Genomic DNA, 17,830 nt, shown 5'->3' on the forward strand with positions numbered 1-17,830 from the left:
ATGATAGACCGATTTAATTCAGGTCAAATAATGAGAAATTAACGAAAACGAAATCTCAAAATTCAGCGAGGCACAACTTCTTACCGTCTTCCTGCGTGGACATACGCACCGGGATAACTCGACAAAAATGAAATTGATAGAAAGGTTTAAAAAAATTTATACAGATTTAACGAAACTACATCGACATTGGTGGTAGCAATCGAATGTACCAGAGGCAATAGAAGCGAATTGTAAAATCAGCAATCGCATCGGCCAAAGATAAAGAGGTTATATTAATAGATTCTGGACATTTCAGCAATCGATATCAGTAGACCAGACGCTTCTGCAGTAAATTGAAGTTTAACAACCATAGTGTAAGTCCCCACTCGACTAAAATGCTCAAATTATTTAGTACATGCTCAATCGTATGTCAATCAAAGACAGATAAAAAGACGCTCAACAAGATTATATGAACTAAAAACCGAACCAGGCATGAGGAATTCATTCTAATTAATTGTATTGTTAGTCCAGTGAAAATTTTCACAAGGTTTTTTATCAAAAAACCATTCCTCAATGACTGGGTAACTTTTCCTTTCCGCCACGGGATCGTTGAGCATTTCGCACAGTTTACACCAACCGGAACCCCGTTTCAAATTAAACTCTCCTCTCCAGTCAAAATATTTAGAATAAAGATCGAGATTCTGACTTAATTTGACTAAATATTCCGCCAGCAATTTGGGCGTCTGGAAATCACGGGCGTTGATGTACGAATGCGGCGGAGCGAATAAGGAATAATTCGCACCTCCAAACACAACCGGAACAGTTCCCATTTCGACGGCCCTGTAAAACTTTTCCGTGACGTAATCCGGACAAAACGAATTTTCGAAGCTTAGGTAAAACAAATAATCCCGCTCCAGCGCTTCGTCACACTCCGTTTTAACGTAATAAAGCGGCTGATTGTTGGCATCTTTCTTTCTCGGACAAGATTTGTGATTCTCGGTACAATTTCCAAAGACGTCAACTGAGATATGACGACGAAGTTCCCGGACATATCCCTCACGATTAACCGTAGTTTGGCAGTTGCTGACAAACCAAGCGACCAATTTCGTCTTGGCCGTAATGTTGACGCCGTAATAATTAGTCAAATCATCACTTGTCGGTTGGATAGATTCTAAACGTTCAAACTGGAAGCCGTAAAACATTTTGCCGAAAAAATCAGAATCGAGTCGATAAGTGGCCGTCAAATTGAAGAAGTCGTGGGGGATCATCTTCCAAGGGAAAAATCTTCGACTGCGAATGACAGACTCGAAATTTAAATAGACGTAATATTGATCCGGTCTGCGACAAGTCGGTATTCGGTCCAACTTATCTTGCCAAAAATGAAAGATAATGGCGTCACTTTCGTTCAACAGGCGCCGATCGGTGGTTAATCGACAGTTGTGAGAGGGACATTCTTCATTCAAATCCATTTTTAATTTACTCCACACATTAGCGCCATAAAATGTTGTCCAGAAGAGGATCGTTTTCGGTATATCATCGGAATTATTCGTTTCATTCGATGGGATGCAAACATCAACTGAGATTTCACCGACCTTAAACATTTTTAAAAAGACTTGAATGTTTGAAACTATTTTTAAAATGAATAAAATTAGGATCCTCACTTGTTTCAGTGGCTTTCTTCTACGTACAGTTAACGGTTCTGACGTATAATAGAGAAAACAAGTGCCTATCAGTCCAATTCCAAAGAGCAATGTGGCTTTTTTTCCAAGTTTCTTTGGGCTGTTAACCAGTAGCCTACCAACTGACAAACAGTTAAGTGAGAAACAAATGTATCGCCAAGAAAATGATTACCTTCATACATTTTGTAGCCTTGTCTACAGGCGCCTAACGGGAATGAAATTTCGTGGCCACTTTTAGGGCGTGATGGCAACTGAAAGCAAAACTAAAATCCTAGTCATATTCATTTTTTATCAGTTCATCACGTGAGCTGCAAGTCAATCTCGCAACTTAGTTTCAAGATAACGAAAGTAGGCAACGATCTGTTATGACGTGTAAGCTGTAAGTTATCTATAAACGACTGGGGACATGACAGGACGCCAACATTCAGTACAGAATTGTAACAGGGTCACTTTTTCGGAATAGGAAAACGAGGGACTAGACGTCACATAGCAAATAAGATAACAGATTTGAACTGGACTTTAAAAAAGCTTCGAAAAAAGTTCAACTTGATTCCGACTTGAAAATTTGACCGGTGCATTTTTAGTTTTATTGGTTGGACTGGGCCTTTCCATTACGGCATTTCTCGTCGAAAAAATAATTTCTAGACGCGAGCGTCAGCGCAGTCGCAAAGATAATGAGTCGCAAAACTAGACCCAAATAATTTAACTGAGGTGTCGTGCGAAATTATAAAGGAAAAAGAGCAGGAAGAACAACAACAAGAATTAAGTTACGTCATCTTTGAAAAAGTTGCAACTTAGATTCAGCATGAAGTGAACTTGATTAAGATCAAATCGGATCAAATGATGTTGTCATAATAATCTTTATCACCATTGTAGCCTTACAAAATTGTATGTTAGCTTTGACATTCGCCATTTCACTACACATTCGTATCATAGCTGGCCCGAGTAATGGCAAGAGGTGCACAAGCAGGTGTACAAGTGGTTTCAAATGATTCAACATTTCTAATAATAGTTGGAAATAGTCTCACCTTAAAACTTGATGCATTTCTCACACGAAGCAATCTTACAGTTAGGATTACTGTCCAAAACAACTAAAATTAAATTAGAATAAATGTCGATTCGAAAACGAGTTTCAAGTTCTATTTTTAGCCAAAGAACAAAGCTTTTGGGCGTGTTACGTGGGTATTGCAATTTCCTGCTTCAGGGTATAGAAGAGTGAACAGGGAAGTGCAACATGGATAACCTGTTTTACGAGTGGCAAATCGACATGGTAAATCCCATCAATATAAAGGTTGCATTTCTTTCGATATTTTTAGTTGACATAAAACATTTGGACCATTGAGATCCCCCGATCGAAATTTTCAGTTTGTTATTCAAGGAAATAAGAAAAAAAAAATGACAAAACTATCGGTAAGTTTGACATTTAAGTAGACACATTTAGCGATTAACTATTGACATGATTGTCAATTATTCTTTCTTCAATTAAACCATGTGTAGTTGGTTGTGTTTGTTTGGATTTGGCACTGTGCTGTCTATGGCCAGTTACCCCTAAATAATGTTGATTACAATCCCTACACTTCTACGTTCTTGAGTCAACCGACTAAACAAATAAGAGCAGCTAGAGCAACTGGTCGATTGGGAAGTCCACAGAACATTAGGGATGCTTTAAGTCTGAGTGCCATTTCCTTACAACTAAATAAACAAATTGAAGCTACGACTGCCAGCTTAGCAAGTCAACTAAAAGGTCTGAAATAAAGCCATATTATTTTCCCAAAACAAATTGGAAATTTAATAAAACTTTCAACATTGCAGATACAAATGACAAATTAGAAAAAACTAACGCAGATTTATCCAGTACGCAAAAACAGGTTTCTGATTTGATGGAGGCACTGACAAGTATACATTTTATTTTGTCCGCAATTTAAATGAATTATATGTTGCCGGAAATAAATTTCAAAAATTGTTCATAGAAGCAAATGATGCAACGAAAGCTGCACAAGCAGATCTAGACAAAACTAACAGCGCTCTTTCACAATGGAGTGCAGCACTGAAAGGTGTTTAATAATTTTATCGAAATTGAAAATAATATTGTGTAAATTAATTTCTGAAAATTATTTACAGCAAAAGCCTCAAAAGAAGAACTATATGGCGCCGTTTCACATTTTACTGCAGCATTGGACGGTGTTTAAATCAAAATTTAAAATTGTTGTAAATTAATTATCGAACATTTCTTTACAGAAAAAACATTTAAAGAAGAAATGGATCACGCTGTTGGACAATTGACTACAGCATTGGATGGTATTTTTAATCTATTTTAATTTAAATAAATGTTAAATTATTTTGGAAAATTATTTATAGAAAAAGTCTCAAAAGGAAAATTCCATGGCACTGTTGCACAATTGACTGCAGCATTGGACGGTATTTAAATTTTATGTAAATTTCAGTTTTGTAAATCAATTTTCGAAAACTATTTATAGCAAAAGCTTCAAAAGGGGAACTGGTTGGCACCGTTGCACAATTGACAAAAGCATTGGACGGTATTTCAATTGATCGAAATTTAGATAAATATTACGTCAATTGATTATGGTAAACTATTTATAGCCAAAGCTTCAAATGAAGAACTGGTTAGCGCCGAGGAACAGTTGAATGCAGCATTGGACAGTATTTAAATCTGTTATTTTTTCAAGTTAACGTTAGGTAAACTAATTATCGGAAACGATTAACAGCAAAAGCCTCAAAAGAAGATCTGGAGGAAGCCGTCGAACAATTGACTACAGCATTGGATGGTAATGGCATTAAAATTTATTTACCTTTCAATTAATAATTTTCAAAATCTATTTGTTTCTAATGTTATAGCGAAAGCCTTAAAAGAAGAACTGGATAGCGCCGTCGCAAAATTTACTACTAACGGGACTGCAGCATTGAACAGTATTTATTAAATGGATTTAAATTAATGTTATGTAATTTAATTTTAGAAAACTATTCACAGCAAAAGCCTCAAAATCAGACCTGGAAGCAACGAATTTAGAAGTTTCAAAGTTGAAAGGTAATGCTTTACAATTTTATTTTTTAACTCAATAAGAATTTAAAAAAAAAGAAAATCAACTTTGATCAGTTTAAATATTTTATAAAAATGAAGTTAACACATCGATAAACCATTCAGATTTTTTTTTTTAAATTAATATTCCCCAGTGCTTACGAGTCCTAATTCTAATGGGTCAATCCCCACCTCATGTGAAGACCTCAAAACTTTCGGATTCGTCAAAAGCGGAATCTACTCCGTTATGATCAGCAAACAAGTCCAAAACGTCTACTGCGATTTTTCTAAATCAAACGATGCAGGTATAGACTTTGCAATTCGATTAAGAGCTTAGTTATACCACAATGTTCTGCAATCACTCTTTTGTTTTATATTGTGAAACGCAGGTTTGCAAAAATGGATTGGTATCGTCGATGTAAAATCGGCACCTGTTTATTTCCAAGCTCAACGGACAACTAGCTATTCGACTGTCGGCAGCGTCGTTCCGTTTGATTTAATCAGACTCAATGATGGAAAGGCATTGGACCCTTCCGGAGTATTCGTCGCTCCTGCACCAGGAAAATATTTTTTCGGTTTTTCAGGTCTTAGTGATAACGGTGCCCTCGCAAGAGTTGTGTTGGAGGTGAAAAATGCAACAGTGGATTGGTCCAGAGTTGGAGAAGGGTACGGTGACAATAAGTTTAAGACTTTCGCTTTCCACGCTACATTGGAACTCCTCAAAGGCGACCAAGTTAGACTAGTCTTGACAGAAGGAGCCATTCACGATAGCGATCTACATTTCTACACTAACTTTTTCGGTGTTTTTATCGCGCAAAACGAATTAACGGTTTAATTCTTTTTTCTGTTCTGAAAATTCCTAATCTTGAGTAGTAATTTCTGTCTTTACTGGACATCAATGTTTTTCATAGCTGACACAACATAGTAGCTCACATTAATTGGTTAATGAAAACTTTTTCGGAAATATACGTGAGAGAAGAATTAAAATGAGCAGGACCATATAAGTATGTGGCAATCGGTTGCGTCCTTATTCGTTTCAAATTAGGCGATCCTTATTCACACCAAACACATCTCTAAAGTGTTGGCCTGTAAACGAGGAGGTGTGTGGCGGTAATATAGATCCCACTTGATCACAAAAACTTCTAGTTGCTGCACTCTGCTAGAAGTGATTAAAGTAAAAATATTTTGGAATTTGTTTGTTAATCCACAGACAATTAAAGATGTGATTAACAAAACCGAGCCACCCCTGACGACTGACGTGAGTAAACAAAAACGGTAAGAGGAAACGGCCAACAGCCTAGCCCAGGAATAATAATTCTACTCCATATTATGTCGCGATTGATAAACAACGCCACTTAATAGTCAAAAAGGAAGAATAATGATCAATTGTGTCCTACCTTTAAGCCTGGTAAATTTACGGCCAGGCATCCAGCAAGTGATCCATCCGCTGAATAGTGAAATCCACCACACACACATGGGTGTACACGAGGATAGAGGGAATTAAAATAAAGGGGAAGAATTGATCCGTAACTCGGCCGACATCGATCCAACGGGATGTTGTTTATCTGATTAAAAAATACAAATTGTGTTACGACAAATATTGACAGAAACAACAAGTAAAAGTTGAAAATGAGACACTAACCCTAACTTGAAATCAATATGAGAATTTAAGGTTTCAATCTAAAACACTGCATTTGTGTGAGTCTGAATCATTAAAAAATCTAGCAGGGCCGCAGGAATAAAAGTAACACAAATCAATATACCTTATACAGCGATTTCATGAGATTGTTGCTGGAGGCAGATCAATTCCAGCACAAGCAACACTTGCATATTTTGTGGTAGTGACGACTAGCTCAGGCCTCAAATCTGCACGAGAAGGTTACGAAAGGAGAAGATTAGTGCAAACAAACTGCCATGCATTGACAGGGGCTTACATGATAAATGCTAGTCAGAAACTAACACAATAGGTTTAACTCTTCTATTCAAGCCCCCATAATCATGGGCATTCAAATTCTTAGTTTTATTTACCTGCTAAACAGCATGGAGTGGAGGACATGACATGAGGGCCGCGACACCAAACTTCTACTTTCTACATTTTCGTAATTTTATTTGCTGTGCTATTTTTCGCGTAGATCTACGACTCGGAAAAAGTCTAGTTTAGTGACCTAAATCTACACTCTTTTGTTACAGAACAACACCACAACACTACACTACTACATTGGTAAACTACACTATCACACTAAATAAGCGCACTACATTACTGCATTACATCACTACACTACATCATAACACCAAATCACTATACACTCACAGTAAACATTACAGATGCTACACGCAAAACCGACTTTTAAAACAATTTTACATGAACCATTGAACCTAAATGTTGATTTTACGATTATTTTTAACCCTTAAGATAACTGATAAGAGACAAAAATTAACCATTTAGGCATTTACATTTACATCAAACCAATTGATTTTAACAAAATTCCAAAGTCTACTAATTTTAAAAAAATATTGTTATAAATTCTTAACTGATGAAGAGAGGCAAACATAACAAATGTACAACTAATCAAATTGATTTTAACAATATTCCCCAAGTTTTTTAACGTATACCTTTAACTAAAGAACAGGAATTGCCCACCACATTGCTGGACGAACAAGCTCATACTGATTTTTTTTTCTTTTTGTTAGAGGGGCGTTTTTTGCGTTGTCAATTTTTGTTTAATACGCAAAGATGGGAAGGGAGATCAACGACAAACGAGAAAGCTATTTAAGTAAAATATTCAAATTTATCTCCCCCAGCCTCTTTTTCCAGAACTAGTAAATCGACTTCTTCGCCACTAACAGCGTTGCCTAGTGAGAATGTATTTGTTCCCATTTAGAATTTCACTGGAAAAAAAAATCGAAATAACATATATTTCGACGACTGCAATTACTTCCCTGAGATTTCTTTTTTTGCATTTGAATTTTCAACTTAAAAAATGTACATTGTTTGGAGTAATTGTAATTTAAAGGGGGATAAGTAAAATGTTAAATTTCGCTATTGTCAACATGGCAGCTCTGCAAATCGTCTGCTGATCACCCCCATTTGATTTTTGATATTAGCGAGGTAAAGACCTCTTGTCTCGATTTGTTTAAAGTTGAATTCTAATTATATTCTTCTACTTTCTTGTTTCCTACAGTAGTTTAATAATTAGCTACACCAGTTTTCTTAGTAATTTTTTGGTAAAGTTGAATTGTGTCTGTCGTGGTGATGTGGTGTTGTGATTAGGTAGTGTAATGTAATTAAGTGTAAAATGTAGTGTTCAATCATCGATGTAGTGTGGTATTGTAGGGTGATACTGTTAGGTGATATTGTGATAGTGTGATGTTATGCCGCTGTGTTGTGGTGTTGTGCTGTAGCAAAAGAGTGTAGATTTAGGTCACTAAACTAGACTTTTACCTACGACTCTACGTACAAAAACTTTTCCAATAAAGCGATTGTTCCGTTTTCTTTGTAATCTTAAACATTCGTCTCTTCTTCTAAACTTTCAAGTAAAACGAGAGCAGCAGACGACACTCATTTTTAAGATATCGATAGAAATTGTTAAAAATCGATTTTCCTAAACCTCCTCTAAATTCAAACCGCTCAAAAACGATCAAAGCGGTTTTCTCAAGGGTTTTCTCAGCCACGCTAGACATCCGCTGAGCGGATCGCAGGGATCGGGATTGTTTTAAGTATCTTAAAGTTCGTCTCAACAAGACTAATCCCCGTTTTAAACCGAAAGAACCGCCATCACAATAAGACCCTCCATTGGACCTTCTTGGAAGCCAAGAGGGAATAATAAGATCCTTATAAGGATCTTATTAGCATTATTAACATCAAACTCTAAAATTTTCCTGTTTCGGTTTTTGGGGAGAAAATCAATCGATTGATATTGATTACAATTTTAATGTAAATCACTCCCTCCCACCCCATAAAGTCAGCTTCTCTTTTAATCAGAAACATTAATTCAGAAAGTCACATTTTAAATTCCTGTTTCCCGCAAAATTACACATAAATGGTCACGGTTAATCATAACGTGGTGGCCAAGGCTGAAAATAAGTAAAAAAATTTTAAACATCGGGTAAGTTTGGCATTTATGTGAGAATGTAGCTATGGTTCCCAGGAGAGTCGAACATAGGTACTAGCGTATTGACTCAAATCAACAGATGACGACCTATCCAACTCCGCTACTTCCTGTACTAAATTTTTAAAGACAAATCTTATTGATTTTAGGAGATGGCAGCTGTAGAAACTGTGGCGTGTTGATATTTTAAGGTTAGGTTATGCGAGGATTTTACTTCCTAGGTATTTCAAATGAATTTATTCTGTGTGTTATGCAGGTTCACCTCCCACGAGTAAAGAAAAACTTTTACAGGTTTTAGTAGAGCTGCAGTCAGCCAATTTGAAATGGATGTATAGACAGTTGAACATATAATTTTTAGGTGTTTGCGCTGAGATTTATTTACCTATTTGTGGATAACTTAAACATTTTTATAGCCAATTCTCTTTTTTATTTGTAGGTGAAATGCATTCCTTTTGATTGAACGAATAGCAAGCGACTTATTTCTTCTTTACCTTTCATGAAATCCCCGCTCCTCTTTCCTCGTGTACATTCATGTGAGGGTGAATGTATTCACGAGGACGTCCTTCCCCTCCTATTTTCTTCTTGTCCCCACCCTCACCCTCTGCGGATGGAACACGAACACCTGGAGATGTCTAGCGATAATTCCAAGGCTTCAAGGTAGGGCCCAACTTACGTTCCTACAATTTTTCATGGTCTCATAATTATTAACAAGAGCAGGAGAAGGTAACGTCAAGATATTAGGTCGGTTGAGGGTATTTTTTTTCGGGACGGAAATAGGCGGGAATCGTCACTTGAATAACAATAAAATGAAATAGTACTTTTCATTCGTAAACTGTACTTTGCAAGTTTCGAGTGCTGCTACATTGAAGCGGTAGAAAGATGAAGACAGTAACATAAGTATTACCACTTAATGGCCGGATGCGACTTGCCATAGACAACCTTTTTTCAGTTTTTGGCGTGTAGGATTTTTAATTAGTTGACATTCACCTATACCTTCAACACTCTTTTTACCTTCAATTTAATAATTTTGTTCTGTAAAAAAAGTTCTTGGCGTCAAGTCAAGAAACTAAGAAAACCATTTAAAGTTATGTTGTTGAAATATTTGTGAAAGTGCATCATACGTTACTTTTTGCAGACCTATGCGTGGGAGACCTTCTCATAGGTTTGTTTCGTTGTATTTTGGTTGAGTTGGAAATCAAAAAGAGTTCGGATAATATTTGTTAACCTTTTGCAAACGGTATTTCTATCGAAGAAAATGTTACTATTGTCGTAATGTCATAAATTGTATATACATTCCAGACTCACTCGAGTAGAATGCGCCTGACGGATGTGTTGTAGCCGTGTACCTTCCCTGAATGAATCTGCTGCATGTTGGTGGAATTATTTGCGCCGTAGAATTCGATTGTCGGATATTGATTGAGCCAAATGACTCGAGTGACATTCGACAACTGGGCCAGGACCGGGGCCAGTTCCGTCAATTTTCCTTCGTATAATAGCGGTGTTGTACGCGCAACATGTGCCACAGGGCCATACCTGTGATTCCAAACAGAGAGATTCCAAACAAGGCCCCGATTTGACGTATTGCATAGTATACTTAGCAAAATAAAGGAGGGTCTTCCACTTGGAGTAGAATTTACCTATTGCAGTGCCAGCTGTTGAGAAAGGGCTGCCATTTAAACGAGAGTCGCAGTCCAAAGATTTTACTTGTCACTTGCATGTCATCTTGCAACAGTAGAGGAGCGTTACTTGGGTGCATTATCAGGTTGTAATCTGGCATCACCTAATTCAAATTAATTCATCAGTCAATAACAGTTTCCCCCCAATCTGATTGTATTATTCACCCTGACAAAATTGAGAAACTGTTGGCGAATTATTGAATCGCCCATGAATAGCAAATACAATGGCCCATCAAACGGTTGCCGATTACGAAGGGTGTCGAGACACTCGACTAGACGCTCAGTCGTGTAATTCAGCAGTTGGCACGATCCCGATTTAGTCATTAAACGGCTGCTGTCGTAATACTATTCTTTGGCCTCTTGAACGTAATAGTATCGCTTCTTATCGAGAAGGTTTCCCATGCAAAATGGCAATTCATATTCCGTTGGCGACACCGTCCTGATTTAATCAATCACAACTTTTTTAAATGAGGAAGAATGTGCATTATTTAAAAAGTCTTAAGTAATATTTAGCTGAGCTGTTAGGTCTCTTTTTGATGTGCTTTTGAATATTCCTCTTTCTTCTTTGAACGTGATGGAAATGAGTGTGTGGAACAAATGGAGAGTACTACAGCAACTAACAAGAGCATCGGCGCCGATTGTGCACTTTTCCCTGGTGAACTTTGTTCCATATGGTAACCAGCAAAACAAACCGTTGACTGTTATTTAAGCTTTCATCACGTATACGAGTAAATGTATCTCACATCAAACGGCAGTCGGCGTCTGACGGGTTAAGCCTAATAGCGGACATGGAAGCACACGCGAAAGTCTTCACCTGACGTCGCAGTGAAAACAAATTCGAGTTTCTTCCATCCTTGGGATATTTTGATTTTCTTTTCTTTTGTCGTTTGTTTTGTTTTGAAATGTCTTTCTCTATTTTAACTTGGAACCTCGTGAGCTGCAGGCGATCAATTTGTAAACGTAATCATTCAAGTTCAAGGTGAGCTGATTCTGCTTTTGGGCTTGTTTATGGAACCATTTCAACTGGATTACTTATTCGCACGGCAGACAATAGAGACGACAAATTAGAGAATTCACCCCAGTGAAGCCAGTCGTAAATATTTTCTTTCAAAAGCCCAGCGGAATAACAAAAGAGTAGGGCTGAGGGAGCTTATTCTTTGTCAAACTATTCCCATGCTAACAAACCGCCTGGCATATCATTCCCGTCAGTTTGTGCGCATCACACCCATCACCGCCAGCATCACTGCTATCATATTGTCTAACGAAACGCTCTAATTGCATTAGGCCTACCATCCATTTCTATATCATCTTATAGTTGTAATTTAGTATTAGTTGTAGTATCCCCATTCCATTGCTGGCAATAATCAGGTTAGACAATCTTAATTATTATTTGTATGTTTCATAATTGTCGCTTCTTATTCTTCCTGCTAAATGCAGATGACTGAAATCGATGCAAAAACTTTGTCATATTATTTCAGTACAGTCAAAAGTTTTCTTATTCGTCCAGTTGGCTCTCAACATCGTCGCTTGTGGTTCACCAGATCGCTCTTGTTAACTTTCGATTGGAAATATTAATAACACGTCATAATAGCATACAGGATTTTGGTCGTATAGGAATTTCTATCCATCACATATTCCGTATTTCGTACAGGTACGAGATGAGCATTGAATTTTGACTGTATTCCGCCGCCACCGGTCGATCCAATGTTGTCGAACTCATATTCGTATTTAAACATTGAAATTCGAGTGTACTTGGCCATACATTAATACCGGTAGATTCAATGTTTCCAAACTCATCAGTCATTCTGGTTGCCGGTTGATGGTATACGGAAAATGAAACTTGACAAATCGACCAATATCGCTGACGATCGGTTTTCTGCAAGTGCAATATTCAGCAATATGCAGGAGCAAATATTCAAAATCACAGTAGTAAGACATGCGGACAGTTGGCCATCTGAAGGCAAAGTATGAGACAAGTCGAAGCGAATCATTCATTTAGAATAAGGAGAAGTATGCTGACAAATTTGATTTCTTGTGCATCGATGAACCTTGAATTTCAGTCGTAATACCGTCGAAAGATCCGGATAATTTCTAAGAGTTTGAGATTATTTGACGCCGTGTATAGAGTCTCATTCAAATGTGTTGATGATTTACTAGCTATCTTGCTATGTTTGACGTCGGTGGGAGGGTTAAATAATTCAAATACATTATAGTCTTGTACTATTAGCAAAATAGGACCAAAAGAATTTGAATCTTTTGGACATTATACCGGTACTACAAATAACGAAACATTTCCTTAGCTGATGCCATTTGAATTCAAAATCGAAATTTCCGATCGCGGTTCCGATAAATCTCAATTCAAAGGACCGCTGAAGACCGTACCTATGCAAGTACATTATGTCAATCCGAAATAACACCCGTTAATTTTTAATTGTGCTATGATGTTCGATCCTGAATGGGAAATTTACATCAATCGTTGGCACATTTCAAACATGACTATCATACAATGTTAACAAAGACGTATATATCTGTTAGTCCTCTCGTTTCCACAACAAATCAGTTTGTTCTACGTCAGCGATAATTTTTACTTACAGTCAAATCAAACTCGATTTAAGGAGTTGTACTTCCAGCGTTTTCCATGCAATTGCATCCAGAAGCGCGTCGTAGAAAGATAGTCATCTGCAGGCTCACGGGCTCACCATGTCTTATTTCACTTATTTACTTTTCTTAATATTGTTCATTTGGTCCACATTTTCTATTGGCGGGTCTTCATCGACGCCCAATCCGCTCAACGGCCAACACCTCCGCGTCATCTGGGTAATATAAATAACAGTGAATGATATTACATTGTTTACGAAAATTGAGATTAACTTGGCATATCAAATACTCTGTTGCAGACACTTTGGAGTGGAAACCCCAAAGGATTGAATGGACCACTTAAAGGAGGGGTAATGCTAGAGTGCCTATCGTCACGTTTCAATTTCACGTAACTAATAAAAAATAAAAAATTCAGAATTTTATTTCTTTGCCTTCTTTAACTAATACTTACTCAATGCCAGATACGAGATGGTTAGAGTGACGGAATTTAAACTAGAGCCAACTGGAAAAGAACGAGGACTTGTCAACTATTTTTGGGATCAAGTTGAGTTGGTTCTATTTTTCTATTATGATACAATTTCATCTGATTCGCATCTTTATCTTAATATATAGCGTGCTGTAGGTAAAATTTAAGAATTATTTTTTTATTTTGCAGCAATGCGATTTGCTGACCCAAGATGTCGTGCCAACACCTCAGCGCAATAAAATCGTCGACCTGACAACGCCTTGGTATTACGGGAATTTAGTTTGCGTCATTCCCGTACCTGATGAAACGGCCAACATCAACTCAGTTATCAAACCGTTTCAATGGCCGGTTTGTATATAATACCTTTCAATTGATTATTAAATTTTCGGCATTCAGCAACACCAGTTTATTCGATCAACAGGTCTGGCTATTAATCGGGGTATCGATCGTTGTCGTCATTGCAATTTTGAATTTACTCCAGCGCTACCTGGAATATCGATCCGCATTCGAAATGAATTTTAAAACTGGTAACAAACCACGAGCCGAAAAATGGCAGACTGAAAATCAATTTCTCTACGTTTTCGGCAATTTGCTGTCACAAGGTTGCTTTCATAACATCGTTAATTACTCTTCGATTACAGCCAGCCACAGCTCACATGTATAATTTAATTCAAAGGTGGTTTTTGCCCATCCAAATGGCTACCCTACCGACTTGTCGCTGGCGTGTGGACCCTGGCAGCTTTTTTCTTCGTCCAGGCCTACACGTCGACTCTCTTCACTTATGTCGTGACGCCAATCAATCAGCCACTAATCAATTCAGTCTACGACATTGCTGGCAGTAGCGACATCAATTTACTTGTCAGAGAAACGGGATCTTTAAATACGTTACTTTCGGCAAGTCAAAAACGTAAATAAATTCAAAGAGCATAATGATCAAAGTTCATTTTCATTTTTACATGAGACAGACCAACAATTTCACGGGACTATTTGCGACATTGCGAAAAAAACTTGATGCAGTCCCGAATTCTCGATGTGTATCTCCGTCTGATTGCATACGTTTGATGACACCAGGTTCAAGAAATGTTTTCGTTGATGTAAGCTACACATTCAAGTCTAATTAAAAAAATTGTTTTCATTTTTAATTGATTAACTATTGACTATAGGCGAAGGCTTTTGTATTAGATGAAATCAGAAAAGATTATATAAAGACGGGCAAATGCAACTTTCAAATAGCGAAAGAAAGTTTCATCAGCGCCACAGCCTCGTTTGCCCTTCCGAAAAACAGTCCATACACGCCAACTATAAACCAAGGGTAAGAAAGTAAAAACTTAAATGTCGCTTCTTCATTCAAGTTATATAACATTTGTTTCAATCAAAATAGAATATTGGAACTGCTGCAGATCGGCCTCATCGACCACTGGGACACTTGGTTCCGCCCCATGCCTCCTCAATGTAATGGAAAACCCCCAAATGGAAACAAGACCAAGAAGCTTTCGCCTCTTTCCCTGAAAAATTTGACCGGTGCATTTCTAGTTTTACTTGTTGGACTGAGCCTTTCCATTTTAGTTTTCCTCATCGAAAAAATCAATTCTGTCTCTAAATGTCGCAGTCGCAGTCGCAAAGTTAATGGGTTGCAACGACACTAAAAAAATTACAAATTCGTGTAGGTGTCGTAAGATAACAGAAGAAAAAGAACCCCCGTTTATCCTTGGAATAGTATAGGTTGTAGGTAGAATTAAAACTCGCACACATCTGATATATGGGGAAACTTTTCGAAATGCTCAGAATCAGCTAAAAGGCGATCGCATAAAGGCGGAATGGATATTTTCTTGATGAAATGGTAAACGATAGTTAATAATTGATAAGCACTTGCGTAAAATGTTAGTTGAACAAGTACCACGATTAACTCGTATATCTTTTCGCTTTTAAATATTTAATCATGCACCTATCATTAGTTGGACTATGAAGCATAAGCTTAAAATAAACTATCAAAACAATTACAGGATTACCCGTTAAAGTTTGATTTCTCTGTCTATATTTACGTCAACATTATCAATATAAGTTGGCTTTAAGAAAGAAGTCAACTTCGTGGTTGACTTGAATAAAATGATAATACCCAAATTTGCAATTTGGTTGCTGATTGGGGATTAATTTTTACAGTCAGCTGTTTTGAAGACAGAAAACAAAACACTGCCGTCATGCGGTCATGGCGGCAATGGTGGTGACCAGTGAAGGACGAAAGACTGTGGTCACAGACTACGATGTAATGTCTAAAACTCAAAACCAAGTCACATTGCACACGAAAGTATTAGAGGTATTTCACTTTAGTTAGAAATCACGTACGGGTCAACAGAATTTTCTTCTAAAAAGAAAAGAGCATGCTCATGTTATCTGATCTTTTGCTGACTGTGCAAATATTTTTAAGATTTGAGGTGTTGACTGTGTGGAATAGCCTGTACAGCCTCCATATTTATTTTTATCTTGGCATGAGTGTGATGGTTATTATCTCGGAAACACTATAGTTTTTGTTTCTAAATAAATCTTTTGTTAAAGATAGGTCCTGCACTCCTGCCATGGTTGTAAAGAAAGCATTGGCATGAAAATCCTCGTTTACAATGTCTGTTAGGTAAATCTCTGTTATTTTGTTTTCTTTTGGATTACGAGCTCTGTCTCTAGACAACTTACTTTCACCCTCAATGAACCGGATACTGATGATGCATCCTCTAATGTCACACCCTACTTGTAACGGTAACAGGTGTCGTTATAGTTATTTGCTAACATAAGATTAAACGAACAATGTGAGATATAAGGAACAAATATTCCTGTTTTCCACGTTCAGTTTCTCCATAGAAATTACATTGACAAAAGTCGAAGTTGTCACATAGATATATTTTAGATTCCTTTATTATTATTTCTTTTTCATTGTCGCTTCTTATTATTCTTCATGCTTCAAGCAGATTATTGAAATCTAGTTTGTGTTTCACCAGATAGCCCTTGTTGACTTTCGATTAGAAATAATCAGACGCAATAGCATAGGCCTACAGGAATTCGGTCATTGCCAGTCAATCTAAAATTTTCAAACTCATTAATCATTTTCATTGCAGGTTGACGTGACAGAAAATGAGAAAACTTAACGAATGCGACAATGTCGTTGAGCATCGGTTTTCCGAGCAAGTGAATTTCAGAATTCAAAATAACAGATATTCAGAAGGTCGACGCAGTATCGAAGAAACAAGACGAAGCCAATAATTCATTTCGAAGGAGAAGCACGACAAATTGATTTTCCTATGCATCGATGAACCTTGACTTAGTAAGTCGTAACCCAAAAGATCCGGACAATTGTTAAGGGTTGCGATTATTTGGAACGTATAAGACGATTGATTATTTAAGCACATTTGGGGATAGTATAAACCTTAATGAATAGTTAGAGCATGTATGTGGAGAGATTCTGAAGGTAATTTCCCAGTCGCAATTTAAATGTAGCCCATAACCTTGCATTTAAACACTAGTGGCCATATCAAAGGGTGGTGATGTATATCAAATCAAGAGAGGAGTTGGTGATGGAAATGGTTCCGGAACTAAATGAAGACTAGAATTTTCCTTTTTTTTTTTTCTACCGTTGATTTGCCATTTTTATAAAAAAAATTCCATAAATTATGATGAGCATCTTCTATCCGTCCATTCATAAGTTGGGTTGGGTCTTAACTTCCAAAGAACAAATTCACGATAATGTCTCTGTCATCTATCTCCAATATTATCGTGATAATCGTTGGATATTAATTAATTATTATTATATTATTTATCTAGTTTTTGTGTTAATGTTTCAGTGTTTTTGACTTTATCGCTTCTAGCCTCTGGACTCTGGACTCTGGCGGACTGCAACTTTGAACAGCTTTTGAAGGAAAATATCGTTTAATTTAATGGCCAGGCAGGCCAGCAAACTAAATAAAGGTAAAGACAATTTTTATAATCAATTTTTCATAGAATAACGTAAAACAGAACGAAAATTCAAAAAATAGTCTTAACTTTTGCCGTTTTTCAAACTTGTGTTGGGCGGTTAATGGCAATTTGATTTATTTCATACGAATTTGAAAGTTCAAAAGTTAAGAAATGCATACCGTAAGTTAGTCGTAAGAATACTCATTGTATTTCGACTGTCCTCGATCACAACCAGTCGATCCTATTTTTACAAACTCATTAATCATTGACGTTGCTGATTGACGTGGCAGAAACACAACTGGACTTAGTAATGCGGCAGGTCTGAACAAAGTCGCATCAGTTTGATG

General features: G+C 37.0%; 2 protein-coding genes and 2 long non-coding RNA genes across 6 annotated transcripts in view; 2 read left to right on the forward strand and 2 right to left on the reverse strand.

Moving 5' to 3' along the window:
• Positions 1-5,682, forward strand: part of LOC124326145 — a 41,364-nt gene extending 35,682 nt beyond the window's left edge. Inside the window, exons 1-14 of one of the 3 annotated variants that reach the window (XM_046784809.1) lie at positions 2,988-3,068; positions 3,156-3,402; positions 3,471-3,554; positions 3,629-3,712; positions 3,780-3,839; positions 3,897-3,956; positions 4,017-4,076; positions 4,136-4,195; positions 4,260-4,319; positions 4,385-4,444; positions 4,515-4,586; positions 4,648-4,704; positions 4,851-5,000; positions 5,085-5,682. In XM_046784809.1, the coding sequence (XP_046640765.1) occupies positions 3,054-3,068; positions 3,156-3,402; positions 3,471-3,554; positions 3,629-3,712; positions 3,780-3,839; positions 3,897-3,956; positions 4,017-4,076; positions 4,136-4,195; positions 4,260-4,319; positions 4,385-4,444; positions 4,515-4,586; positions 4,648-4,704; positions 4,851-5,000; positions 5,085-5,530 (1,515 nt within the window). In that variant the 5' untranslated portion in view covers positions 2,988-3,053 and the 3' untranslated portion in view covers positions 5,531-5,682. Of the gene's footprint in view, positions 1-2,987; positions 3,069-3,155; positions 3,403-3,470; positions 3,555-3,628; positions 3,713-3,779; positions 3,840-3,896; positions 3,957-4,016; positions 4,077-4,135; positions 4,196-4,259; positions 4,320-4,384; positions 4,445-4,514; positions 4,587-4,647; positions 4,705-4,850; positions 5,001-5,084 lie in introns of those variants that run through there. The other 2 variants (XM_046784810.1, XM_046784808.1) reach the window with 2 other exon arrangements.
• On the reverse strand, positions 1,286-1,903 carry LOC124326833. Its single transcript, XR_006915882.1, has 3 exons — positions 1,831-1,903; positions 1,641-1,773; positions 1,286-1,571 (listed from the first exon to the last, which is right to left on the reverse strand). It is a non-coding gene; the product is annotated as an uncharacterized LOC124326833 (long non-coding RNA).
• A 558-nt stretch (positions 5,683-6,240) lies between the features above and the next one.
• LOC124326821 lies at positions 6,241-8,236 on the reverse strand. Its single transcript, XR_006915869.1, has 4 exons — positions 8,138-8,236; positions 6,724-6,829; positions 6,459-6,561; positions 6,241-6,260 (listed from the first exon to the last, which is right to left on the reverse strand). It is a non-coding gene; the product is annotated as an uncharacterized LOC124326821 (long non-coding RNA).
• A 6,278-nt stretch (positions 8,237-14,514) lies between these two features.
• On the forward strand, positions 14,515-15,544 carry LOC124326611 (ionotropic receptor 93a-like). Its single transcript, XM_046785524.1, has 3 exons — positions 14,515-14,638; positions 14,708-14,856; positions 14,926-15,544. Exons 1-3 carry the CDS (start codon positions 14,606-14,608, stop codon positions 15,188-15,190), a joined length of 447 nt encoding a protein of 148 aa, XP_046641480.1. The 5' UTR covers positions 14,515-14,605; the 3' UTR covers positions 15,191-15,544.
• The last annotated feature ends 2,286 nt before the right edge of the window (positions 15,545-17,830 follow it).

This window comes from Daphnia pulicaria, chromosome 2 (genome assembly GCF_021234035.1).
Source record: "Daphnia pulicaria isolate SC F1-1A chromosome 2, SC_F0-13Bv2, whole genome shotgun sequence".
In the NCBI taxonomy this organism is placed as follows: Eukaryota; Metazoa; Arthropoda; class Branchiopoda; order Diplostraca; family Daphniidae; genus Daphnia; species Daphnia pulicaria.

What these genes read in the sequence shown, in the direction of transcription:
- LOC124326611 (XM_046785524.1), top strand. Translation starts at nt 14,606, where the DNA reads ATGACACCAGGTTCAAGAAATGTTTTCGTTGAT. An exon ending in CAAGAAATGTTTTCGTTGAT is followed by an intron (nt 14,639 to 14,707) that starts GTAAGCTACACA and finishes TATTGACTATAG; the next exon opens with GCGAAGGCTTTTGTATTAGA. An exon ending in ACGCCAACTATAAACCAAGG is followed by an intron (nt 14,857 to 14,925) that starts GTAAGAAAGTAA and finishes CAATCAAAATAG; the next exon opens with AATATTGGAACTGCTGCAGA.